This window comes from Podarcis vaucheri, assembly GCF_965113315.1.
Source record: "Podarcis vaucheri genome assembly, chromosome: 10".
Classification (NCBI taxonomy): domain Eukaryota; kingdom Metazoa; phylum Chordata; class Lepidosauria; order Squamata; family Lacertidae; genus Podarcis; species Podarcis vaucheri.
The window spans coordinates 49,474,319-49,498,399 of record NC_138748.1 but is presented as its reverse complement, the minus strand read 5'-3'; the positions used below and the strand labels follow the sequence as shown (position 1 = coordinate 49,498,399).

At 43.5% G+C, this 24,081-nt stretch overlaps 1 protein-coding gene across 3 annotated transcripts in view; it reads left to right on the top strand.

Annotated features, from left to right (window-relative positions):
* RFX4 (regulatory factor X4) overlaps nucleotides 1-24,081 on the top strand; it is a 67,847-nt gene that overhangs the window by 26,807 nt on the left and 16,959 nt on the right. For 2 of the 3 annotated variants that reach the window (XM_082241180.1, XM_082241178.1), the window contains exons 2-9: nucleotides 3,089-3,175; nucleotides 6,507-6,567; nucleotides 12,101-12,224; nucleotides 16,263-16,324; nucleotides 18,436-18,649; nucleotides 20,224-20,301; nucleotides 21,723-21,886; nucleotides 23,211-23,311. In XM_082241180.1, the coding sequence (XP_082097306.1) occupies nucleotides 3,089-3,175; nucleotides 6,507-6,567; nucleotides 12,101-12,224; nucleotides 16,263-16,324; nucleotides 18,436-18,649; nucleotides 20,224-20,301; nucleotides 21,723-21,886; nucleotides 23,211-23,311 (891 nt within the window). Of the gene's footprint in view, nucleotides 1-3,088; nucleotides 3,176-4,974; nucleotides 5,181-6,506; nucleotides 6,568-12,100; nucleotides 12,225-16,262; nucleotides 16,325-18,435; nucleotides 18,650-20,223; nucleotides 20,302-21,722; nucleotides 21,887-23,210; nucleotides 23,312-24,081 lie in introns of those variants that run through there. The other variant, XM_082241179.1, reaches the window with a different exon arrangement.

Here is a 24,081-nt window from a genome sequence, read left to right as displayed (position 1 = left end):
AGTTAGACCAGACATGGCTGAAATTTAGAGGTGGTCAAGAGCAAATGGGCAGCCATGGCCTTCTAGGCTGTATACATGGAAAGGGGGGAGATCTTCCATTTGATTGCCTAGGTGATAGACAAAGTAGTATACAATAAAAAAAAAGACTGACTTGCTCTGCTGATTCTCAGGTTGAGTTTTGCCCTTTGAAAATGGCTGTATTTTCAAAAATGATAAAGCATCTTGTTCACGTCACTTCATTGGCAATTTACTATGGCGTGTAATAAAGCCAAAAAAGCAGTCTTCAGTTAGAATGGAGTGTTGTTCATATCTTTCCACCACCCAGGCTAGATAACTGCACCTTGATGTTGAATGACATGTGCGTACTTCTCTCGGCTAAATCCCACTGACATCACTAAGTGTGCATAGGAATGGGGTACGTCCCATTCCAGGCTGGAGCCTGCAGAAGTGTACTAGCCAAGGGCAGCAGAAGGTCACAGATGGTCAGGACCATAGACAGCTCACTGTGGAGCTGCTTATGGTTACAAGTCAGGCTAGATACAAACCAAAAGAAGCTAAGAACTTACTGCTCCAGCAGCTGTTCAAAGTGGACCAGATCCAAGGGGAGCTCCATCCTACCTTGCCCCTGTCCAAAATGAGCTGCATCAGAGCCCAGAAGCATACCGGCGAAATGGTGACAGCTTCAGATGCAGCTGCTTTGCCCAGTGCTTCTCTTCACAGTGCTGGCCACCCGAAAACATATTTTAAAAATTTAAAGGGATGTTGGTAACTGGCACCAGCCACCATCAGGCCCAATGCCAGCATGCAGCACGTTGAGACAAATGCTGGGGTCCACTGTGGCCCTGGCCATGGGAGTGCATGCCAGCTTTATTAGTGATAATCTGCTTTGTATCAAGGTGTTTTTGGTGTTGCTCCGGTTTCCTCCAAAATGGATCCATTAATTAGTCAGCCTGTATGTCCGTTTAGCCCAGTACCCTCTGCTCGAACAGGATCCCCCTTTCACCTGCTTCTACAGTACCTTTTAACTGGGGAAACTAGTGGTTGCAACCCTCCCCAGTCAAAGCTTGTGCTCTCCTACTGAGTGACGATCCCTCCCTTAAAAAGAAACTCCCTTATACTATTGTTGTACTAGGAACTATGGTTTCTCCAAATCCCTGCTATGGGCAGTTTGAAAGAGGATCAAACAAATTCTTGAAGAGAATAGACCTAGCGTAGCTGCTAGTCATGGTAGCTAAATAGGATTGCAGCCCCATAGCAGCAGTCCAGGACTGGAAGCAATGTACTCCTAAATGCCAGGTGCTGGGAGTAAATAACTGGGAATAGCCATTACTATCATGCCCTGCCTACAAACTGCCTAGAGGTGTCTGACTGGCTGGAATGATGGACTCTCTAACCTTGGGCTGGTCTAGCAAAGCAGTGCTTATGTTCTAATGATGAAGGTGAACTGGCCCTTAGTTTTGCCTAGTCATGTAACTCTGTGTGTGCATGTGCATGTACACAATCTTGTGAGAGAGAGTGTGTGTACATGTGTGAGTGAGCTATCTCCCCCCCCCCTTTTTTTTTAACTGGATGGTTTTAATGAGAATGCAACCCTCCTGCAACGAGGTGAGCGGAAGTAGACCGGATGTCATGCCTTTGTATTGAAGATAGTAATTTTTTCATTTACTAGTGTCTGTGTTTCTTGCTTCCTCCTGTCTGTTTTGGAAAGTTGCCCAGCCACTTTGCTATCTCCTGTCAGTGATGGATTGAGGCTGAAAATGGGTAAACAAAGCTTGCATTTTGCAAGCGTAGGCACGTGTTGGGAACTGCCTTAGGCTGAGTTAGACAACTGGGTCCATCAAGTTCAGTACTGCCCACACTGACTGCGGCAGCAGTTTTCTGGGACATTAAGCAGAGGACATTTCCAGTCCTGCCTGGGGCTACCAAGGATTGAACATGGAACTGTCTGCATGCAAAACATGTGCTTCCTGGCTGGCTGTTTGTGACACATGCCACCCCCAATTTACCCATATAAGCCTAATTAAAGATGGAGATGGGGGATGGAGTTTCCCCCTGCCCAACATTTTATCCCATGCGTGTAGCTTGTTCCTTTTTCTGAGGTGGAACACAGGCTTCCGTTATGAGGTAAACTTGTAAGTGTCATGTCTGGAGTGTTAGATCCCATTTTCAGACTTTTATAATAATATTCGAACCATGCGCCTGTCAGATTCTAACTTGCAGGCTAATATTGAAGCACTGTAACAACTTCCAGAGAGAAATATAGAAATTTTCTATTTTTAGACCCTTCTAGTAATGTCCGTTCATATATTACCAAGTGGAAACTTTTAAGTAACCTAACAGTTCTGACAACTCCCTGAGAAGGGTTAGTTGCAAGTGGTTTTATACCAATAATGGCATGTGCTGGAGTCTCTGTGTTTTAAAATATATACACCAAGTGAAATATACACCAGAGATTTTCCTTAAGAGAATTTGCATGGCACCCCTCTTGAACATCGGTATGATAGCATTTGGTATATCTCAAATAAGTAGAAAAGGTGATCCAGTAATATCAGGTTCTAAGAGGGCAAAAAATGATTAATCTTCTGCTGAGTGACAAGTATTTATTATCTGTACAAATAAACAGTGTCATTTCAAACTGTAAAAATAGGGAATTTGTGACTCAAGATAGTTACATGGGTTACAAATGCTGGCACCTAGTCCTACAGTTTTGTTCAGTTCCTCATTGTAATCTGAGGAGGGACTTTTGGACTCCTCAGTTCACCTTTTGTGGCCCATATTGGAAAAGACAGGAAGAGCCAGGGCTTTTTTCCCCCACCAGAACTCACTGGAACTCAGTCCCGGCACCTCTCAGGTTGGCGCTATTGCCATTTTAAGGGAACATGGGAGGTGTTCATGGTGAGTTTTGGTACCATGAGTTTCTAGAAAAATGGCAAAGAATGGGAAGAGCAAACTATTGATACGCATACACTTGTTTGGTTTGTAACTGATAACATTATTTATTGTATAATAATGAAAGAAAAGGTTTGTCATTCATGGGAAACATCCTGTCTTTTTTAAAAAACAAAAAACCTTCTTTGTTGTTTTGCAGAGAGTTGGATTGAAAGATGTCTCAGTGAAAGTGAAAACAAACGTTATTCCAGTCATACATCTCTGGGGAATGTTTCTAATGATGAAAGTAAGTATATGTCATTTTCAGTAGACTTGTATCTCCAGAAAGGACCCAAAAGCTATAGTGTCCAATTGCATCCATACATCTGATTGGGGCCATAGTTAGGATAAAATGACTGGTGTTGCTACCTAGAACACAGCATTATTTTATTTAAACGGTTTATAGGCCCGAGTTCTCCGGAAGACTTAAGTCATGTTTTACACCATTAATCTAATGTACTATAATGCCACTTTAAACAGTCAAAGCTTCCCCCTCCAAAAAATTTGGGAGTTGTAGTTTATTAAGGGTACTGATAATTGTTAGGAAACTCTTGTTCCCTACTCAGAACTACAGTGCCCAGGGTTCTCTGTGAAGAGGGATTGATTGTTAAACCACTCTGACAATTGTTGCCCTGAGAGGGGAGTAAGGGTCACCTAACAATTCTTTGCACTCTTAACAAACAACAGCTTCCAGAATGCTTTGGGGAGAAACCCATGATTGTTTATAGTAGTATCATAGTGCTTTTCAATGTGAAGTGTGAATGTGGCCAACGATATATGCAACATGATGTGTGTGTCTTTTGCCCTTTAGCTTAGTGTTGTAACCGTTTTCTTTCCTGATACCACAGTTCAGTACTTATTTACTCCTAAGTAATTCCAACTGAATTCTGTAATGCTTACTCCCAAGTCATTGTACATAACATAGTGATGTGCGCATGAAGCTGAGATGAGGCAATATATTAAGAGAAAATGGACGAACCACAATTTATTTATTTATTTATTTATAAAAAGGGCAGGGTCTTGAATCTGCTTTTTGCAACTATCTCAAGATCCAGTTCACATCTGTATGTGCAACATTTGATGACTCACTGCAGAATGTGAACACTCCAGTAAGAAGGATGGACTTTAAGGCAATTTGAAAGTGGATATGAGCATTTTGTCTGTGGCACTGTCTCTGCAATGGCTCTTATTCACCATCTGTGATGGCTCATAGAAGACACATGTTTCTTACAGTCATTACGGGTAGGGGCAGATGAGACTTCCAGAATGGTCTCGGTAAAGTCTCTCTCAATGCAGTCCTATGCATATCTGCTCAGAAGTAGACTGATTCCAGGGTGGCTTACTCCCTGGTATATGGCTATGTTACGTCTGATAAGGTTACCAGTGACTACTAGCTACGATGACCATGTACTAGGAGGCAGTATGCTACTTGCTGGGAATCATGGTGGGAAGAAGGCTGTTACACTCAAGCCTTCCTTCCCATAGGCATCTGATCAGTGAGAATAGGAAGTTGGACTAGATGGGCCTTTGGCCTGATCCAGCAGAGCTCTTCTTGTGTTCTTCTGAAAGGATATATTAGATGGCTTTGAAAGTGGAGGATAGTTAATGGAGAATAAGGCTCTCAGTTGCTACTAGCCACCATTATTATTATTATTATTATTATTCAACCTCCATGCTCACAGACAGTGTACAAATGAATAGCAGCTGGGGAGCAACAGTAGAAAAAGGTCAATGGACTCCCCATCCTGCTTGTGTTTTAATACTTCTAGGTTTAATACTAGGTTTGTAGGTTTAGTACGTCTAGCATGTTGAAGTGGCCAGATCTGACTTGCTGGGCTTCTAAGGCAGATCATCCAAACCCTGTTGAGAAGCTCCCTTGAACCCATTCTTCTGCTTTGTTTGGCTGATGTCTAGCCATAGGCTGTTACGTGGCCACTGGGCGCAGCCTACTGGCCAGCTTGGATGATGTCAAGACCTCTGTGAGGTCGTTTGATACACTCTACCTCACGTTTGTTAAGCTGGTGTCAACCCACTGTCCTTTGTGATATCATTGGCTCAGCAGTCGTAGCTCACTGAGCCCGATTTTAAGGTGCTGGCCTCTGTGAAGATTTTCAACCGGGTAATTCCAGTTTGATACGTGTTAATGACAAAGCCCCAGTCAAGTGAAACAGCCTTTCGCTCCTCGATGGCTGTAAATGGAAAAGGAAAGCTAGCCATGAGGGAAGGGGATCAGATGCACCAATCAGAACCAGGTAACACCACTGTTCTGCCTCTGTAGCTCCTTCTCTCTTGCCACAGTACTTCTGTGAGGAAGGAAGGGGCCAGTGTTTGTTCATCAAACCCATCCTTAGGCTTCATAGGCCTCAGGAGGAGGCGGACTGTTGCATCACAACCACCCCCTCAGCATCTGACCCACACACTCTTTGGGTGGGCTCACCTCACCCATATATTAAATGGGAGAGGAATGGAACCCTCAGATTGCCTGTGAACGAAATAAAATACTATCTGAAGAGTAAAAAAATAACAGAAAATAACCTGATATTTTCTCAGTGGTCCCATAGCCTTCTGACAAGGGGCTGAATCCATCGCAATGTCTGCCTAATACCAAATCAGACTGATTGCCCAGTTCACCCATTATTGTCTACTCTGACTGGCAGCTCCATCAGGATTTTTCTGGGGATCCCTATCTTTGAAATAAATTCCATAGTGCATGTCACACCTTTACAAGCTCAGTTCTCAGAGAGAAGGTGATGGTATCTTTCGCTTACAGCTGCTGTTACCATCATATTAATTGATTAATTTCTAAATATAGGCCATCTATCTCTCTACATTGTTCATTTCAAAGAACAGGCATGACAAAGCCCCTAGCTAAAGTGACTTACATTCCAAAATAAGAGGAAACAATGAAGGAAGGGGGAAATGGAGGAATAGGTAAGCAGGAGATGAGTATATTGAATACTTTTTCAGTTACAGTAAGGTGTAGGGAGTGACACTAAGCTCCAGGTCAGCCTTTGCTGGTACCCTCCAGATGTTTCAGACTGCAATTCCTTTGGTTAGCAAAGTCACACAAATAACACAAATAGAATCCAGAAATAAAAGTCTTGAAAGCACTATAATCTCCTAAAACAGTATAATTTTAGGAGAAGCAAATGGAGATGTTTTGTCTTTCTTACTTCAGGCCTTGTACATTGCAGGATGACATTCAACCAAATGCACAGAGGAGAATCCCTCAGAACTATACAGCCAATCAGGGTACATGCTGTCTCAGTGCATCAAGGCAGAAACACTCAAGGAGGATGGAAAGTAGGGCTGGTGAAGGGATGTGGCCAGGGAGAGTTCCGAGGGCCAGATAAGAGAGCCCTAGGGGTGGCATTTGACTCCAGAACTGAGGCTCTACAACCCTGTGTTAAACAAACGACATGCTGATTCACAGTGACTCCAGCTGTGCTATGCAACTTTCAGAGTTTATCCTGGGAAGCATGAGATTTTATGTACAGTGGTTAATCCTGCATCCCCCTTGTTGGTGCTTTAGTGGTTTGACTGAAAGTCTCTTCTCTCGTATTGTTTTCTCGCAACAGATGAGGAGAAAGAGAATAACAGAGCATCCAAACCACATTCCACTCCAGCTACTCTGCAATGGTAAGATTTTTATTATTGTATTTAAAGGATAAGATGTGAGCCTTTTGTATTTTCAGGCTACCTACATCGAGACTCAGAAAAGCAAGTGCAACTGAAAGGATGATAAGAAAAGAAAGGATAAATGAGGATGGATGTAATTGAAATCCTAGAGGAGGTATGGGGAACCCTTTGGTCCTCCAAATATTGCTGAACTAGAACTCCCCTCATCCCTGACAATTGGCCATGCTTGCCGGTGCTGATGGGAGTTGTAGTTCAGCAACACCTGGAAGGCTAAAGAGTCCCCACACCTGGCTGACAGTAAACACTAGTTAGAAAGCCAGACAGGAACTTTCTCTCTCTCTCCATCAAGAACAGACATAGGCGCCGACTCCATGGGGCTTGAGGGGGCTTGAGCCCCCTCAAAAAAATTTTTTGGGGGGCTCAGCCCCCCCAATAATCTCGGCCGCCGCCGCCGCCCCCCGCCTCCTCCCCACCTGCTCCCTCGCCAGCCAGCCAGCCAGCCGCGCGCCCTAGCCAGAGAGCCCCGGCCGTCCCCCGCGAGATTAGGGAATCCCCGGGGGCGGGGGCTCCAGCCTCTAGCCCCAGGTTTCCCGCCTATCAGCTGTTCCGGAGCTGATTAATAGGCAGCAGCACGCTCTCCCCTATTCGCTCACGAGGGGGCGATGCCACTTTATTTGCATATTCATGAGCTTATTTGCATATTCATGAGCTTATTTACATTTCACGAGCTTTCCCGGGCCCCCCCAATATTTTTTATAAGTCCGCGTCCCTGAGAACAGAACAGGAAATTCCTTACTCCGCCCAGATACAACTAATGCCATCTAAACCACATCAAAGCACTATCCACTATGTTCATGGCAGCCTTCCCCAATCTGGTCCCCTCCAGATGTTTCAGTTTTCAGCATCCACCAGCCCCAGCCAGTATAGCCATATTGGTTTGGGTGATGGGAATTATAGTCAAAAACATCTGGTGATTGAGGAAGACTGGTCTGTGGTGAGCACAACTCCTGCCTCTCTCTAATAACCAGCAAAACCAACATAAGCCAGAAAACTCCTCATTTCTGAAGACCGGGGCACCCAGAAAAGGCCCTCCCCAAAATAATTTTATAAGTGAGCAGGATTATATGGGCAAAAGTAGTCCTCTGAGACCCCACCCTCAAGCTGTGCTAACAGACTGCTAGCAGTGTCTATGAATTCAAACAGCACTTGTCTTTTTTCCATTTGTTTGTTTGTTTGTTTGTTTGTTTGTTTGATGTTAAATTTGATTTCCCCCACTGACTAGTGCTTCCAGTTATCCCACACCCATACAGGAAAAACAGGCCTTCTGCGTCAGTCTCTCCCGTAATTTGATGGAGTCTGGAGATAGCTTGTTAGCCTGGACATCACCCCTAATTAGATAATAGAGCTCTGCTCCCAAAAGAAAACAAGCAAATATTGGCAGCAGTATTATTTGAAGCATTTTGTTAGCATCCATAGTCTTGGAGGTTAGTGGCCGGTCCCTAAACCCCTGGGATCCTTGTCTCTGTCAAAATGTGCCCATTGTTTACTATTGCATCCCAGATGTCTGAGAGGGGCAAAGCCTATATTATATAATCCAGTTGACTCTCCTCACCAATGCAACAGCCTCTGGCTGTTTCCTCTTTCCTGCGGTCCCTGTTCTGGCTTGTTGCCACCAAACTCTACAACCTTCGTTTAGGACCCATGTTGGCATAGTTTGTTCCTAGTTGCTCCAATCTTAGTTGCTCAATCCTGACAAGCCTGTTGTGTCAGGTTGATCACAAGTAGGGTTCTTGGGTTTGGCCCAGAACCTCTAGGCCTGAGGTACCACCTTTGGGTTTTTGAGCCAGAGGTACAAAATATCTGGGCTGTAGGACCTGCTATGGAGGAAGGAGGGAAAGAAGGAAGGAAAGAAGGTGAAAGGGTACTACTACATACCACACCAACTCCTTTTCCCTTCCTAATTTGCCACCTTTTCCCTTCCTAATTTGCTCCATGAATTCCCTTTTATTCTTCCAGGCAAATTGAATGCTACAGTCTGCCTGGGAGCAGAGGATGTGTGGAACAGTGTGGAAGTTGCAACGGGAAGAGGAAAAGCAGAGTAGTGTCGCGGTGGCAGCAGCAGTAGTGTGGCTGCTGCATTTGGGACCAGCTGACATATGTCAGCAGCAGCTTGGGTGCTCTACCTGCTACATATTTCAGGAAGGCCAATGAGCAGTGGCAACAGCAGTACTCTGGCCTGTCCTGCTGTGCCGCATTTCAGGTTGTTTGGCCAATGCAGATGGGGCCCAGCTAACTAGGTCAGTGGAAGTGGGAGCAGAGGACTATGGGTGGTGATGGTGGAGGTGTTAAGGGGAAGGGAAGGGAATTGAGATTGTACATGTTTGCATGGATATAAGCACAAGAGAGGGATGTGATAACTATATACAGTATATTGCTGATTTGCTTATGCTTTGGCTTTGAATTGTCTTCATGGGTTGAGTGGATCTGAAGCATATGGTTTGGTTCGCTTCCTTGAGTGAAGTTCTGGACATGGTATTTTGAACTGGCTGCCATGGATTATTAACTGGATCTGGAACTTTGTTCATTTTTTAAAATCTGCTTTGCAAATTTTTCTGCAAGGATTCATTGGTTGTTTTGCAGCAGGACTTGCTTGTCTGAGTCACCCAATTTTATATTTGGCTTTATGGTGTTTGGCACCGTTGGAATCCAGGATGTACTGAACTGATCTGGATTGGCTTGAATACAATAAATGTATATTGTGATGACAAAAGAAATAGCTGCATACGTTGGACTAACAGAGTGTTTCTCCTGGACACAAAAACCATTTGTGATTAAATTATGCAACTACTGTGAACACTTAAAATGATTGTACAATATTTCTGCATCTTGATGTATTCTTATATTCTCCTAAAGTCAGTGGCTTTTTTCTTTAGCACTTCATAGTAAAGATTTCCAAAGATAAGAGAAGGTGCAATAGAAATGTAAAACCAGTGAAGTAAGCCCCATTCCTCACTTTCATAATATGAGATGTCCTCTTGCCTTTTATGGTGGGCGGTGTTGTGGCCAGGCATCTGGGTCCCCAGAGTGATCCGGCAGGGGACAGAGATTGACGTCCTTCTCATGCTGTCCCGGCCACATCACCAGTGCTGGGCGGGGCGATGCCCAGAGGTGGTCCCGCCATCCAATCAGTGCTGGTAGGGGGCATGGCCACGGGAAATTTAAACCGTGGCACAGCCAGGGGGGGCTCCTCTCTCACCCTTCCCCGGGCAAAGTAAAACCACTGTAAAACCAGTAAAGGAAGCCCCATTCTTCATCTTCATAATATGAGATATGCTGCAATGCTATGAGTAGCCTCAAAATCTTATTGTGAGAGCTCATATTGCTTTATAAGGACATTCCTCTACTACTTATAGGGATAATAGTCAAAGTTCATTATCTTTACACAATACTGTAGGCTAGAGCTGAATTCAACTTATGATGAAGGCTCCCTCCCCCTCTTTTTTTAAGCGGGGGCAAAAAATTGAAAGACATTCTGCAAGGTTGGATTTTTGATCATTAAAAAAGAGTTCAGGTATAATGGAACATTGTCCCGTGTCAAACTAATGACTCTCTGTGAAAGACAGAGAGGGGAAAAGGAAGAAAAGAGAGGGGAAATTCATCAAATATATGATGAAGAGAAATAATTAACACGGCCTTTCTATCCTGTCTTGGTCAGAGAAACTGACATGCCAATTAGCAGTTATAGCATACAAGCAAAGTCTCTGCGCTTTGAAAAGAGGTTTTGTTGAGGTCCATGAATTTGGGGAAAGATGCAGAGATGATATTCCCATTGAAAGAAAGGAAGCATGGCTGCGGCGCCCTTATTGAGTCTCTTCATACCACCAAATATCTTATCTTGAAGATAAGAGAGAAAATTCCTAAAACAAGCTAGCAGGACATAAATTAGTGTCTTCAAGATAGGTTGTTGCTTAGTAGGTTTGTGCTTAAACAGCTAACTTAGTGTTTAAAGAGAGGTGTTTATTTTCAAATCCAAGTCTGTTGAACTACTATCATTTTGTTATGAGTGTGGGTGCATGCCTGGATCCCTTTCTAATTCCTGGAAGAGCCAGGCTAGCTTCCTGTTGAGGTAATGGGCCTTTAAGGAAGCAAAGGGAGTGGCTCTGTGCTAGATGGCAAATGAGTGGGCTCCCCACCCTTCAATTGGCTGGTAGTTAGAAAGACAAAGGCCAGAGGTGAAACTTGTGTGTGTTTGTAAGCTAGAAGTTGAAGCAAGAAGCAGACCGAAATCTGTGAGGGGAGGGAAAGATATGCTTGCTTTCTGCTCGCATCCAAGGCTGTGGCTGTGGGTGAAGCGAGACCCTTTATTTGGGGTGCTAATGCTGTGAACCAGCGAACCAGATCCAGATGGGTCCAGTCCTCCACAGGCCTCGTTGAGGGGTCAGCAGGGCTGTGATTCTTTTCCAGGCATCTGACACCTTACATGATATCAGATGTGGGGAAAGTGGGCATGGCTCACCAAAAAAGCAGCTTTCAAGGCCAGGCAGAGTACTGTTTTATGATTAGTGATGAACTAACACTGCCTAGTGTTTCTTGCCCCACTGACTAGTGCAAGAATACAAGGGGCTGAATCCAGCTCCCCACTTCTTCCTTAAACAGATAATTGGTGCTGTCAGAACAGACAGTACCAACCTACTTGAGTTGAAGGTAGGTCAATTCAGTCAAGGCATGCAGAGCTTCCTGCATGCACACCTTGGTGCTGCTTTTAAATGATAAGAGATCAATATGTGCATGTATACATATGTTTTGTTATTACCATGCAAACTGAAATATAACAAGGGCATTCTTGAGAGGCGACTGCGTTTTTTGTTTTCGCTGCAACAGACTCGCAGTGCAATCCAGTGCTTGCCTACTCAATGCTACACAGTTCCGTGGCTCTTTCCCACAGGAAGTTATGTACAGGATAGCAGCCTAAATCTTTTGGCACCTTAAAATACTAGCAGATTTGTTGTGGCATCAGCTTTTGTGCGAAGGTTACATACAGAGTATGGCAGAACAATCTTTTACTGCTTGGTTTAGTCTCTGGTTGCATTCCTTTCACTCAAGATACGACATATCAAAAATAGTTATAAAGTGCTGAAGGGCATTTTAATGTTTGACTGCCTTTAAATGTGTGAAAATGTTTTATTTCAGCCTTTGGAGCCTTAATTACTTAGTATTCTAGTGATGCAAAACATTTTGACGTGTTACAGGAGTCTGACTTCAAGAATTTGCTGCACATTGCAGCATCACCATTGATTTTCATTTATATTAGTATTATTTGTATATTAATAGAATTGGTGGTGGTGGTGGTGGTGGTGTGCAAAGTATGCTGTATTTCAGTACAGAATAAATAGAACACATTTGGCTAATTTTTATGATTGAAAAAACAATGTCCTAGCATAGGAGCTGGCCCTTCAGTCTGCAGATTTGGAAGTTGAAATACAGAGCAGCCAACCTATTTGTAGTTTTCCATTGTTCGATCATTGTTTTTAAGGCTGGAGGAGAACTACGAAATCGCAGAAGGTGTCTGCATTCCTCGAAGCGCCCTTTATATGCACTATTTGGACTTCTGCGAGAAAAACGACACACAGCCAGTCAATGCTGCCAGCTTTGGAAAGGTGAGTGTCAACCAAACCTCAGCTCAAGTGGGGTTTTGGGAATCTGAAATAATAATGGCCGTGAAATATACAATCTCCTACATGTGGACTGCAATCCAAAGCGGGAAACTGTCAGGAGAAAAACAGTAGACGGAGGAGATTCCTTTTGAAGTTTTTGATGGGAGGCAGTACCATGATTGGATTATTAGTAGCATCAGTTTTAAGAAATGTTTTGATGAGCGTGAGACTTAAAAGTCAAAAAGTAGCTGAGTGAATTTGACTAGTGTTAATGAATTGTGTCACCAGAAAGAGAGTGCATGTGATGGTCTTCTATTCCAGATACAGTCACCCTGAATGACAGTATTGGGCTCCATCTGCTCTATACACTTGAAACAGTACCATACCAGTCATGGCTTCCCCCAGGGAATCATGGGAACTGTACTTTGTTAAGGGTGCTGCAAGTTGTGAGGAGACCCCTGTTCCTCTCACAGAGCTACAATTCTTAACAGTCAACCCCTCTTCCCAGGGAACTTTGGGAATTGTACCTCTGTGAGGGATGACTGTTTTTGTATTGTTTCGGAAAGTAAAAATATATATGCCAAATTTGACTTTAAATGCAAACTGAATTGAATTTCTTCCCCATTCCTGCTCACAAAACACAATGGTTATTCCACTTAATGCACGCATGTCACACCCAGATTCGACCTTACATTTACACAAATCATACCATACCTGCTGCCCATACAGGCAGCCCTATTTAGGGAAGTTTTTAATGACTGATACTTTAATGTATTTTTAATCTTTTGTTGGAAGCCACCCAGAGTGGCTGCCAAATGGGCAAGGTATAAATATTATATTATTATTATTATTATTATTATTATTATTATTATTATTATTATTATTCAATGTCACTCATCCCTTTCTATTCCCACACAACCCCCCCATCCACCAGTACAGCCAATCACCACACAGTATCAGCACCTACTTTTTCCACCCCACAAAATATATTGCAAAAACATCTTCATAGCAGTTCCACCATTACATGAATCTTTTTTCTTTTTCCTTCCCGGTTCATAATGTGAGAAAAACACCCTATATATGTCAGTGCTGGGCTGTGGCTAGTGCAAGTGTAGCTTTAAGAGAGATCCAGGATTAAAAAAAAAAATCATCTGGAAGGTCACCAAAGGTGCATTTTGGTACACAGATAATTTTTTTGCTAAAGCCCTCTTGATTTGCTGGGGTTGAAATACTGGAAGTGTAAAGGAACTTGTTGGGTTTTGTTTGTTTCTCGTACTTCCGAAAGCGAGCTAAAGTGAGCTGGGATGTTTCATTTTGCTTTAGGTCTGTTGAGGTAATATTCTGCTTTGGGAGTACGTCCTGAATGACAACATGCACCCCTCCCCCCCCACAAAAAAGCCCAGAAAATGCTTTTTTTCCCACAGCCCCTAGGAACCCCCATCCCCGTCTGCACAAACTGAAAGAGAGAGGGGTGGGATTAATGTGTAATTAAAGAGAATTTGGAAGGCTGAGATGTTGCGGAATGTTAGATCAGTAGCTGGAACAGCATGTGGTGTTCTTTAGGTAGGCTTCATTGAACCCGCACAAAAAAGAGAGGGAGAAAGAGAGGCAGCTTGCCTGTCTGCTCATTTATCAAATAGCTAGCCTGAACTTTCACAGCTCAACAAAAGTGTTTTTCTGTTTGCTGATTTTTTTTCTCTTCGCTCCAGAAAATAAACCAGAAAGGCTAGTGAAATCCACGCTTCTCTAACATGTGTGGACTATTCTGGATAAGACTCATGAACCAATGCCAGGGTGGTTTCCTGTTATGAGAGAAAAATAATAATAAGTAGTAAAATCAGAGGGAGGGTGGAAATTGTATGTAAATGGTGTTGTGTGGTTTTTTTTCCATTTTTGCACAGCAGCTGTGATCCAAATGTACATCACAGAATTTGGGGTGTGGGCACTTTGCCGCCATGATGGCATTTGCAACAAGAAGGGTTAAAAGCCAATGGAGGCAACAGACTATTTTAATCAGTTGCACGGCTCTAAAATTAACAAAATGAACATAGTTTAGGAAGCATCTATATTTATTTTTGTAATTTTAATTCCCTGTCTGAAACATGGGAGGGATTCTTTTTCATGCTTAACACATCTTGGCAAAATAATACTTTCCACTATTTGGTTTTTACCTCTTTATTGCTTGTGGGGGCCTTGCTTCAACTGCAGTCTTGCCATCCATGTTAGAACTTAATAGGGATAGATCTTCCTCCAGGTTGATGTTCTCAGTAAATTGACAAGTGTGTCCCATTTAAAATTCCGCTCCATTATTTTCAGTAAATATGGATGGGTTGTTGAGCACGGGGGAATTTCAGAATGTGGGAAACAGAATTCATTGCAGGCAAAATAACACAACAGGTATCTCCTCTGTAAGAAGTATCTGCAGTCAAGCTAATTTGAATAATAACTACAGGCAATCTACATGATTTGCATATTATGAGAATGAAACTGGGATATATTAGAGGATGTATATAGGTGTTTTGCCCAAGTTTAAAAGATTGGTACCAGTCCTTGAAAATTTTTGCTGTATGTACTTAACGTTTTTGCTCAGTGGTATCCATTTATCAAAACTATTGAAAAAGAATTAAGTCACATGAAATATTTAGCCCCCAACTAAATATTCCTCAAATGGGATTCTTTAAGTGCACCTTCCAAAGGTCTCATGCACTGTAAATAAACTTTTCCTTGTACGTCGCTGTCATGCCTGCTGCAAGATGAAATGAAAATTGACATTAAACGTGTTGGGTTCATTTGCCACACAGTTGTGTGAAATAATGTGTCAGATATTTTGAAGTTTGTGGCTTTAAATGATTCCACCCCCAGTAAAATTAGTTTCAAAAACCAAAATCATACAGGCTTCAGCCTTACAAATCTTTAGCAGTTATTTTATCTGTCACATTTTCAAACCTATATTTGCAACCACCTGGGACTACAAAAAGCAAATAAACAAAAGGGACACTCAGGATTCTAAGGATGCTTTTTAGCCAGAAGTGTGACTAAGGGCTGCCCAGCAACCCATAAGATAAAGGGGCACAGTACGAATCTGCCTGCAGCTAGTGACTGGTTCCTAGGTGGAACAGTGACTGCACGTGAAGCACCCTCCATACACCCCATGCAAGAAAATTTATATTTGAAGTACTTTTTGTTCAGCTCACCTATGTTTGCACTACAACGACAGGAGAAGCAACTGTCTGGATAGGCTCACCTTAACATGCTTCTGAATTTGCCTTAGATTTGAGATTTTCCTTGCAGCCCGTTCACACAATAAGCATTCTGGAGCTACACTGCTGGTATCCCATGTATATTTGTAGGGATGCACGAGGAAACTAATAATTGTCTTCCAGGATCAGACCAAAGGTCCATCACTCTGTCTTCCATACAACTAGCCATTGAGGTGCCCCCAAGTAGGCAGGGCTAGCATCAGCAGTTGGCATCCCTGGTTACCTGTTCAGGCCCGCGCTCCAGTGTGAGGCCTTGGAGCCTCCTGGTCCTATTTCCGCTCCTCCTCCTTGCTATTGCTGCCAGTTCAGCTGCCGTTTTTTCAGCAAAGGAACCTGCAGCAACTCTTAATAAATGGTGCATTCACTGCCCTACCATTGAGGCATGTGCTCTTATATACACTGCCCCACACTGGAAGCAAGGGACAGGTGCAACTATACAGCTACCAGGTGTGAAAGACTCACCTGCTAACCATGTTGGAGTGGTTAGTTGCTGATGTTGTTGTTCTGTCTGTTTTAATTATTGATGCATTGTTTTATTGAACCTTATTTGTTCTTTTAACTTTGTTGGTTATCCACTCTGGGTTTCTTTGGATGAAGCAGGGAGGATATAAATGTATTTACATAAATAAACAAAATCAAGATATTTGTATACTCTTGTTGCGGGTCTGAGCCAAAAACTGTGTTTTTAAGTTTCCAGCCTGTTTTACCTTTGCCCCCATTGCTAAATTCTGAGCAGAGGGCTTTGTTTTTTAACTTGTTAACTCGTGAATATTATTTGCAGATAATAAGGCAGCAATTTCCGCAGTTAACAACAAGAAGACTTGGAACCAGAGGCCAGTCAAAGTAAGCAATAATGTGTGTTTCATAATCACGGAAAGGCTAAGTATGGTCGTAGGTTATTCACTGGGAGCCTTTTTGTAATATGGCTTTTGGTGTGTGTTGGAGGGAGAAACACCAAACAAATCTGACCTTTCTTAGGTCCAGTAAAGGGCACTGGCTCTTTTGTTTGATATGCTTTGTTCTGTGGGATCAGCAGTGCTACTGAGAGTCTGATATACAACAGAGCGACAGAGCTCCTAAACTTCTAATAGTTGCATAGAAGAGATTGTTTTAGCAGCAACCAAAACTCTTTTCCTCTTCAAGGCTGTTGTTCAAGGTGTAGAAACACTGCCTTCTGCTGCAGTGGGTCACCTTGGACTCAGATTTGGGCGGAAAGAATGCCAGGGCTTTACAATTCGCAAAAGATAACAAGATGCTTGCTTTCTCTTCATCAGAAGAAGAGATCAGTGGCCATGTTGCCAGTTTGCGCATGGCTGTGTCTGGATGCTTCCAGATGGGGAGGGACCTTAATCCTGTAAATGGGTTGTCCATATATAACAAACAGGTTGTTGGCAGCAGGTTCTTTAATTGGATTTTCCTGGTTTTTCAGATTAAATTGGAGGGGGATATAGACTGGGATTTTTATGCCAACAACATTGTGTGGGTGGGAGAGAAGTTCAATTCAGTTTTATATTTAAAGGTAAACCTTATTCACACTTTCTGAAACACTGTGCAAACCAAAACACAGCCAGTCTTTGGAATTTGCATTTCTCCAAATTAGCAGTGCACTTTTCTCCAAATTAGCAGTGCACTTTTCCTTGCACTATGGCAAGGAAAACCTGGCTTTGCTGCCATAAGTAAGCTGAACAGGCAGCTGCAACTACGTACTCACAGGTCCCTGATTTCTGCCCCCGCCTGTTTGTCACAACCACACATTTCATTTTAACATGTGCACCAATAGGATTTGCGCAAATATTTGCTGGCAGCCTGAAAAGGAGTGGGGACCCAGGGCCTTTCCTGGAGGGCATCAGGAAGAAGCTCCAGGTGCACAGTATTTCAGGACGATGCAAGTTGCAGGAGGTTGAACTAGATGACCCTCCCAACTCTACAGTTAATGGGATGCAGGTGGCGCTGTAGTCTAAACCACTGAGCCTCTTGGGCTTGCCAATCAGAAGGCGGGCGGTTCAAATCCCCATGACAGGGTGAGCTCCCATTGCTCTGTCCCAGCTCCTGCCAACCTAGCAGTTCAAAAGCACACAAGGAGATAAATAGGTACCGCTGCAGTAGGAAGGTAAAACGGCGTTTCCATGCACTCTGGTTTCCGTCATGGTGTTCTGTTGCGCCAGAAGCGGTTTAGTGATGCTGGCCGCATGACCCAGAAAGCTGTCTGTGGTCAAACACTGGCTCCCTCAGCCTGAAAAGCAAGATGAGCACCGCAACCCCATAATCGCCTTTGACTAGACTTAACTGTCCAGGGGTCCTTTACCTTTTAGTTTGATTCTATGATGTGGTGTGGACAAGGAGCACAAAAAGAAAAGAAACACTGGCCCTCTTCTTTAATGCAGTGTCCTGCTGCCATAGGGAAGGGGTAGCCAATGTTTTGCTCTGCAGATGTTGCTGGACTTACCTTCTATAATCCATGATTATTGGTCACATTGTCTGGGGCTAATGGGGGGTTTGAGTCTAACAACATCTGGAGGCCCCACTTTGGCTACCCCTGCCATAAGTGGCTTTGTGAGACGCTGCTAGAAGCCATTCTGTCATGGCTGTTCTTTGTATCCTCCTAAGTAACTGTATAGACCATTTACCAGGAACTAAAGGGAGGTCTGTACATCTGTGGCTTAGTTTGCACTCAGCACCTGGACAGTAGGCTTCCTCGGGCAGGAGGCAAAAGCACTGGGCTCTTCCACATTTGGCAGCCCTTAGGAGACTTCTCCAGCTGGACTGGGCAGTGAGCTGCTTTGAACATTGGAATTACATTCCGTTGCTGGATTTGCACTCGTGCATCAACTTGTAAATTGGCGTAAAATCTGCTTTGTTAGCGGTTTCCTTTTAAAAAATCATACTGAATGAATAACTCCTTTCTGAGGGTCCCTACCCCCTCCCGCTAACAAATGTGTATTTCAACATTTCAGGTACCATTACTATGGGATTGCAGTAAAAGAAAGCTCCCAGTATTATGACGTGATGTATTCTAAGAAAGGAGCAGCCTGGGTCAATGAAACAGGAAAAAAAGAAGTCACCAAACAGACAGTGGCGTATTCACCACGATCCAAACTGGGGACGTTGCTGCCAGAGTTTCCAAATGTCAAAGATCTAAATCTGCCAGCCAGCTTGCCAGAGGAAAAGGTGACTCTAGTGAAATAGTCTCTGGCTTGCCTTCCCCCCACCCCCTTTTGCTCCTCTGTTGAGGAATGGTTGGTCAGTTATATGGTGGGGGTCACCCTTTGAAAAGAGTGAGTTTAAGGATGCTCTGACTTTATTTATGGGGAGGGGCCTTAACTGCTCGCTGCACCAGAAACAAGTATACCCCCCCCCTTTATCTTAAAGTGTTTGTCTTCCATTGTATATGTGGCGGGATGCTTGCCAATCTAGACATCATGTGGGAGATCTGTGGCTATGTCTTCCAACTGACTTATTTGGGTTAAGAACCAACCACAGGGAGCGGAGGAGTATGTAGCTCAAGGCCAAAGGGCAGGGCGTTAATCCCCTCTGCCTATTCCATTTCCCTGACTTAAATTGCAACCCCATCACGTATCTTCCACATCATGTCTAGTTGGGCAAGTTGGTGGTTGTGAAAAATACATACAGTGGTGCCCTGCAAGACGAATGCCTCGCAAGACGAAAAACCCGCTAGACGAAAGTGTTTTCTGTTTTTGAGCTGCTTCGCAAGACGAATTTCCCTATGGGCTTGCTTTGCAAGACAAAAAGGTCTTGCGAGTGTTCCGATTTTTTTTCGCTTTCCCCCCCTTTTTCTAAGCCGCTAATAGCCTTTTAGCCGCTAAACTGCTAATAGCGCTAAGCCGCTAATAGGGTTGCTTCGCAAGACGAAAAAACCGCTAGACGAAGAGACTCGCGGAACGGCACCTTGCGAGGCACCACTGTATATATGTGTGTGTGATCCTTTTGATCATAAGGCTGGCTAGATAGAGAGAGAGAGACAGAGAGAGAGAGATAGCAGATTGCCCATGATTTATTTATTTTTTATCTAGAGGAGAAAGAGCCCCTTATCGATATATTTCCAACACTCATCCTGTCTGCAAACGGAAGCCCATTGGGCCAAAGCAGCAGAACCTCAGGCAGCTTCAAAGAGACCGTTTGCTCTGATGAGGTCCAGAGCCCAGCCGGACCCTCTCAGGCTCTGCTCATGTGCTGGGGAACACAGAGTTTTGAATGGGCCGCTCTTGCAACCTGGACCCTAGCCTAGTTTTCTGTGACTTCTCCATTAGTTTCTCACTGGCTGTGTACCATATATTGGTCAGTATAATTGGGGGAATTAATACAAGAGTCTTAGGCTTAGAGTTGTTTAGCGAAAGGTTTCCAGCTCAAGGCGTTTCTCTCTGTGTGACTTGGGCCTTCCACAGTCGGCGCCCCCGGCCCTCCTGACTTAGCCAGACTCTCACTCTCTGTGTCACGGAGAAGGATCTTAGCTCAGTGGGAGAGCATCTGCTTAGCATGTACAAGGGCCCAGAATCAATTCCTGGAATTTCCAGGTAGGGTTGGAAATGTCTTGTGTCTGAAAGAGAGACAGCAGCTGCCAGTCAGTGTGGACAATAATGAGTTAGATGGAGCAGCTCGGTATAAGGCAGCCACTTCCTGTTTTCCTAATGGCCAAGTCATTGCCTGGAGTCATGGCCAGGATGATCTTAGATTATTGCTATAAAAAAATATCTTTTAAAAATATTGTTTCCCTCCCTTGCCAGGTGTCCACTTTTATTATGATGTACAGAACACACTGTCAGAGGATACTCGACACTGTAATAAGAGCCAACTTTGACGAGGTTTGTAGGAAAACAATAATTCATGGGCAACAGAGTAGCCATCTGTATTGTACTTGTAGATAGTGGGGAAGCCTCTGGTATTTATTGTTGGCTGAGCTGCTGTGATGGTTTAGAATGCTGAATTTCAAACACGGACCTGGTTGCACATCATGGTAAGCCACAGTTTGTTTTGAGCCATGGTTTAATCATGAACATGCCTCCCACTGCCGCAAGGGCCTCCACACAGCTTCTCCCCCTCCCCATGTGGCTCCTACATGGTTCAAATAAGCCATGATATGGCTTATCATGTTGTCTGAAGCCATGTCATCGCATGTTTGCTTAAAAAAAAACACAAGTGGTAAGCCAGAAATAAACCAAGGAACGTTCACAATTAAGCAATGGTTTAAGATAAACAGTGGCTTACTGTGATGTGAGGATGAGGCCATTCTCAACTACAGAATCCTCTCCCTCCCAGTCAGCCCACCTAACCAGTATCTGTGCACCAGTATCAACACATTTTCCTAGAGTAGGCTCTGTTGTTTAAAGGTGTGAGAGATAGAGTTGTATGCACAGGTCTGATGCAAAGTCTTTAACACAGGAGTAGCCATTGTGGAGCCCTCCAGATGTTGTTGGGCTACACCTGTTGTCAACGCTGACCATTGCAATGCTGGCTGGAGCGAATGGGAATTGGACTCCAACAACATCTGGAATCTATGTTGGCTACCTCTACCTAAACAGTTTGGGATCAGATTACATAAGGGATCACCTTGCCTCATACATAGAATCATAGAAATCAAATCATACCTTTGACCTGTGGAACTTACACTTTTACAAGCACCACATAATGTTCTGCATTCTAATGGTTGTTGTATGTATGTTTGGGGTTTTTTTAAAAAAAGTTTTTAAAGTTTTGTGGATTTTCACTGCATTTTATCTACAGTTTTATTATGTACACTGCTTAGAGAGCTCTTTGACTAAGTGGCTTCTGAGTCTTTCTAAATAAATGAAATGCAATAAAAAATAGTCTGCAGCTGACAGCTGCACATATGGAATAAGATAAACTGGGGGTGGGGGAGAATCTGATAGCTGTTTCTCTGTACCCTGAGTTCAACTACCTTCCTGCTGTGAAGTGATGTTATTGGTAGTGGTCGGTGGAGTAACAACACTTAACCTGACCTCCCATTGCTGATGTCATTGAGGAAGAAGGAGAGGTGCGAGGGGACCACAAGGTTGGTGCTGTGCAAACGCATTGGGGTGGGTGGGTGTCTGATCAGCTCCACTGGTGCATTTGCACTGCACTGACCTCTCTTGTCACCTTGCCCCTCTCCAAGTAAGGGCCACCACCCCGCCCTGCCGACCACTAGTGGATGTTGCTTGGTTATCTAGCCAATAAAAAAATATTACCAGTTCCATTTCTTCCTTATGTCTTGGCACACCTCTAGGTTCAAAGTTTTCTTCTGCACTTTTGGCAAGGGATGCCACCTCACATGCTTCCTGTATTGGGTTCTTCCACAGTAGTAAACATTGTTGGAGTTTGCGATTCAATATTGTACAAAGCTATTTCCGGAGTCTTGATGCCAACGGTGTTGCAGGCGTTACCTGATAGGTGAGTCTGTTCTGATAGGCCGGTCTGTATGTGCATCTGTGTTCATACACATGTATTTGAGTCAAAGAATGTTGCACTTGCACAATGTTTAATAAAGCGGCTTTCCAGAAGTGGCTCGTCCCGTGTGTCACAGCTGTAGGGTCATTGCTGCTTGACATTTTCCAGGAGGGGAAGGGGTGAGGTGGTAGGATGCTGGATTGATGGTGGGATACTGGATTTGCCCACACCGTGCTGACCTCCCAGCTGCATAGCTGCTCCGCTTTTTGGTAAGTGATGCCATTACTGGGAAGCTGGCATTGCAGCTCCAGCCCACTGCGTAAGCAGCTTCCGGGGAAGTGTTGGTGCTGACCTTTAAAGCCCTAAACGGCCTTGGTCCAGTATATCTGAAGGAGCGCCTCCACCCCCATCATTCAGCCCGGACACTGAGGTCCAGCACTGAGGGCCTTCTGGCAGTTCCCTCGCTGCGAGAAGCCAAGTTACAGGGAACCAGGCAGAGGGCCTTCTCAGTAGTAGCGCCTGCCCTGTGGAACGCCCTCCCACCAGATGTCAAAGAGAAAAATAACTACCAAACTTTTAGAAGATATCTAAAGTCAACCCTGTTTAGGGAAGCTTTTAATGTTTAATAGTTTATTGTATTTTAGTGTTTTGCTGGAAGCCGCCCAGAGTGGCTGGGGGGACCCAGCCAGATGGGCGGGGTATAAATTATTATTATTATTATTATTATTATTATTATTATTATTATTATTATTGAAACATATATTTATAAATAACATTAACATTATTATAAAAAGCCACCCAAATGTATCTGATACAGTATGTTGTTTCGGACTGAGTTCAAAGGGGAAGGAGGGGAAAGGGGAAGTTGCACATACAGGAACATAGGGCAGAATAGCCTGGAAGAAACAACAACCTTTATATTCTGTGCAGATTTCACAAGCAAGATAGTTATATGTTTTAAATACTAAACACCTGCATGTTTGAACTACCCCGTTTCTCTTTGACTATTCTGACAAACTACTTGCCTTCCTTCCTTCAAGAATGAGTAGAGTTGATCGGTGTTTTGTGTGCACTTCAGATTGCTCTTGTTTTGCCACACATTCTGGGTACAAACCTATACACACATATTCAGAAGGAGCAAGTCTCACTGAGTTCAGTGGGGCTCCCCCAACCCTGTTAATTGTGTATGGGACTGCAGCATCAATAACTTAAAAGGTCATTGGGGCAAAGGGTAGATTAGGTGAGCCATTAGTTTTTCATGGCTGCAGGCATGAATGCAGCAAAAGAGGTTCAGCATAGATTTCTGAAGTGGTACATTCCTTTTCAGCTTGACACAGGTGATACGCAAATTTGCCAAACAACTGGACGAGTGGCTAAAAGTAGCTCTTCATGACTTGCCGGAAAACCTACGAAATATCAAGTTTGAGCGTATGTATTGTATAATTTCTTACTTTGGTCAGGAAAACAACATGGCGTTACCCGTTATTGGTAACAAACATAGAAAATATTTCCCCCCAAAAAACATTCTATTCCTTTTGGCGGGAGTTCCTTGCTCATTCATCTTTACATCATTTCATTAGACCATATGCCATCCCACATCAGTACAAGTGCCCACATACTTATTTATTTCCATTTATGAATCACTTCTTGGAAAATACCTTGAAGGGATTTAACAATTTAAAAAATCAACAATAAAAAATGTAAAAAGCTCATATATAAAACAATTTTAAACATTTCATTTGAAAAACCATTTCAAATTTGACACAGGCTGGGCTAAAAAAAAAAATTCCACATAAAAGGCTTGTTGAAAAAGTAAAGTTTTCTGAAAGCACCAAAAATGCGATAGAGATGGTGGCTATCTGATATGAAACAGGAATTCCAAAGGGAAGGTTCTTCCATGCTAAGGGCCAAATTCCAGCATTGTATAGGATAGATTTGAAGGAGTTCCTTTCTTACAGAGCACAGTGATCACGAACCCTCCCACATTTCTCCGATGAAAATAGGGACGTCCCATTCCAGAATGATAATTTTACTATTTATACCCCACACATTTTACTGAGTTGCCCCAGCCACTCTGGGCAGCTTCCAACATATGCAAAAAACATAATAAAACATTAAACCTTAAACAAACTTCCCTATATAGGATTGCCTTCGGACAGCACAAGGATTGGATAACTCCATACCCTCCAATGAAAATA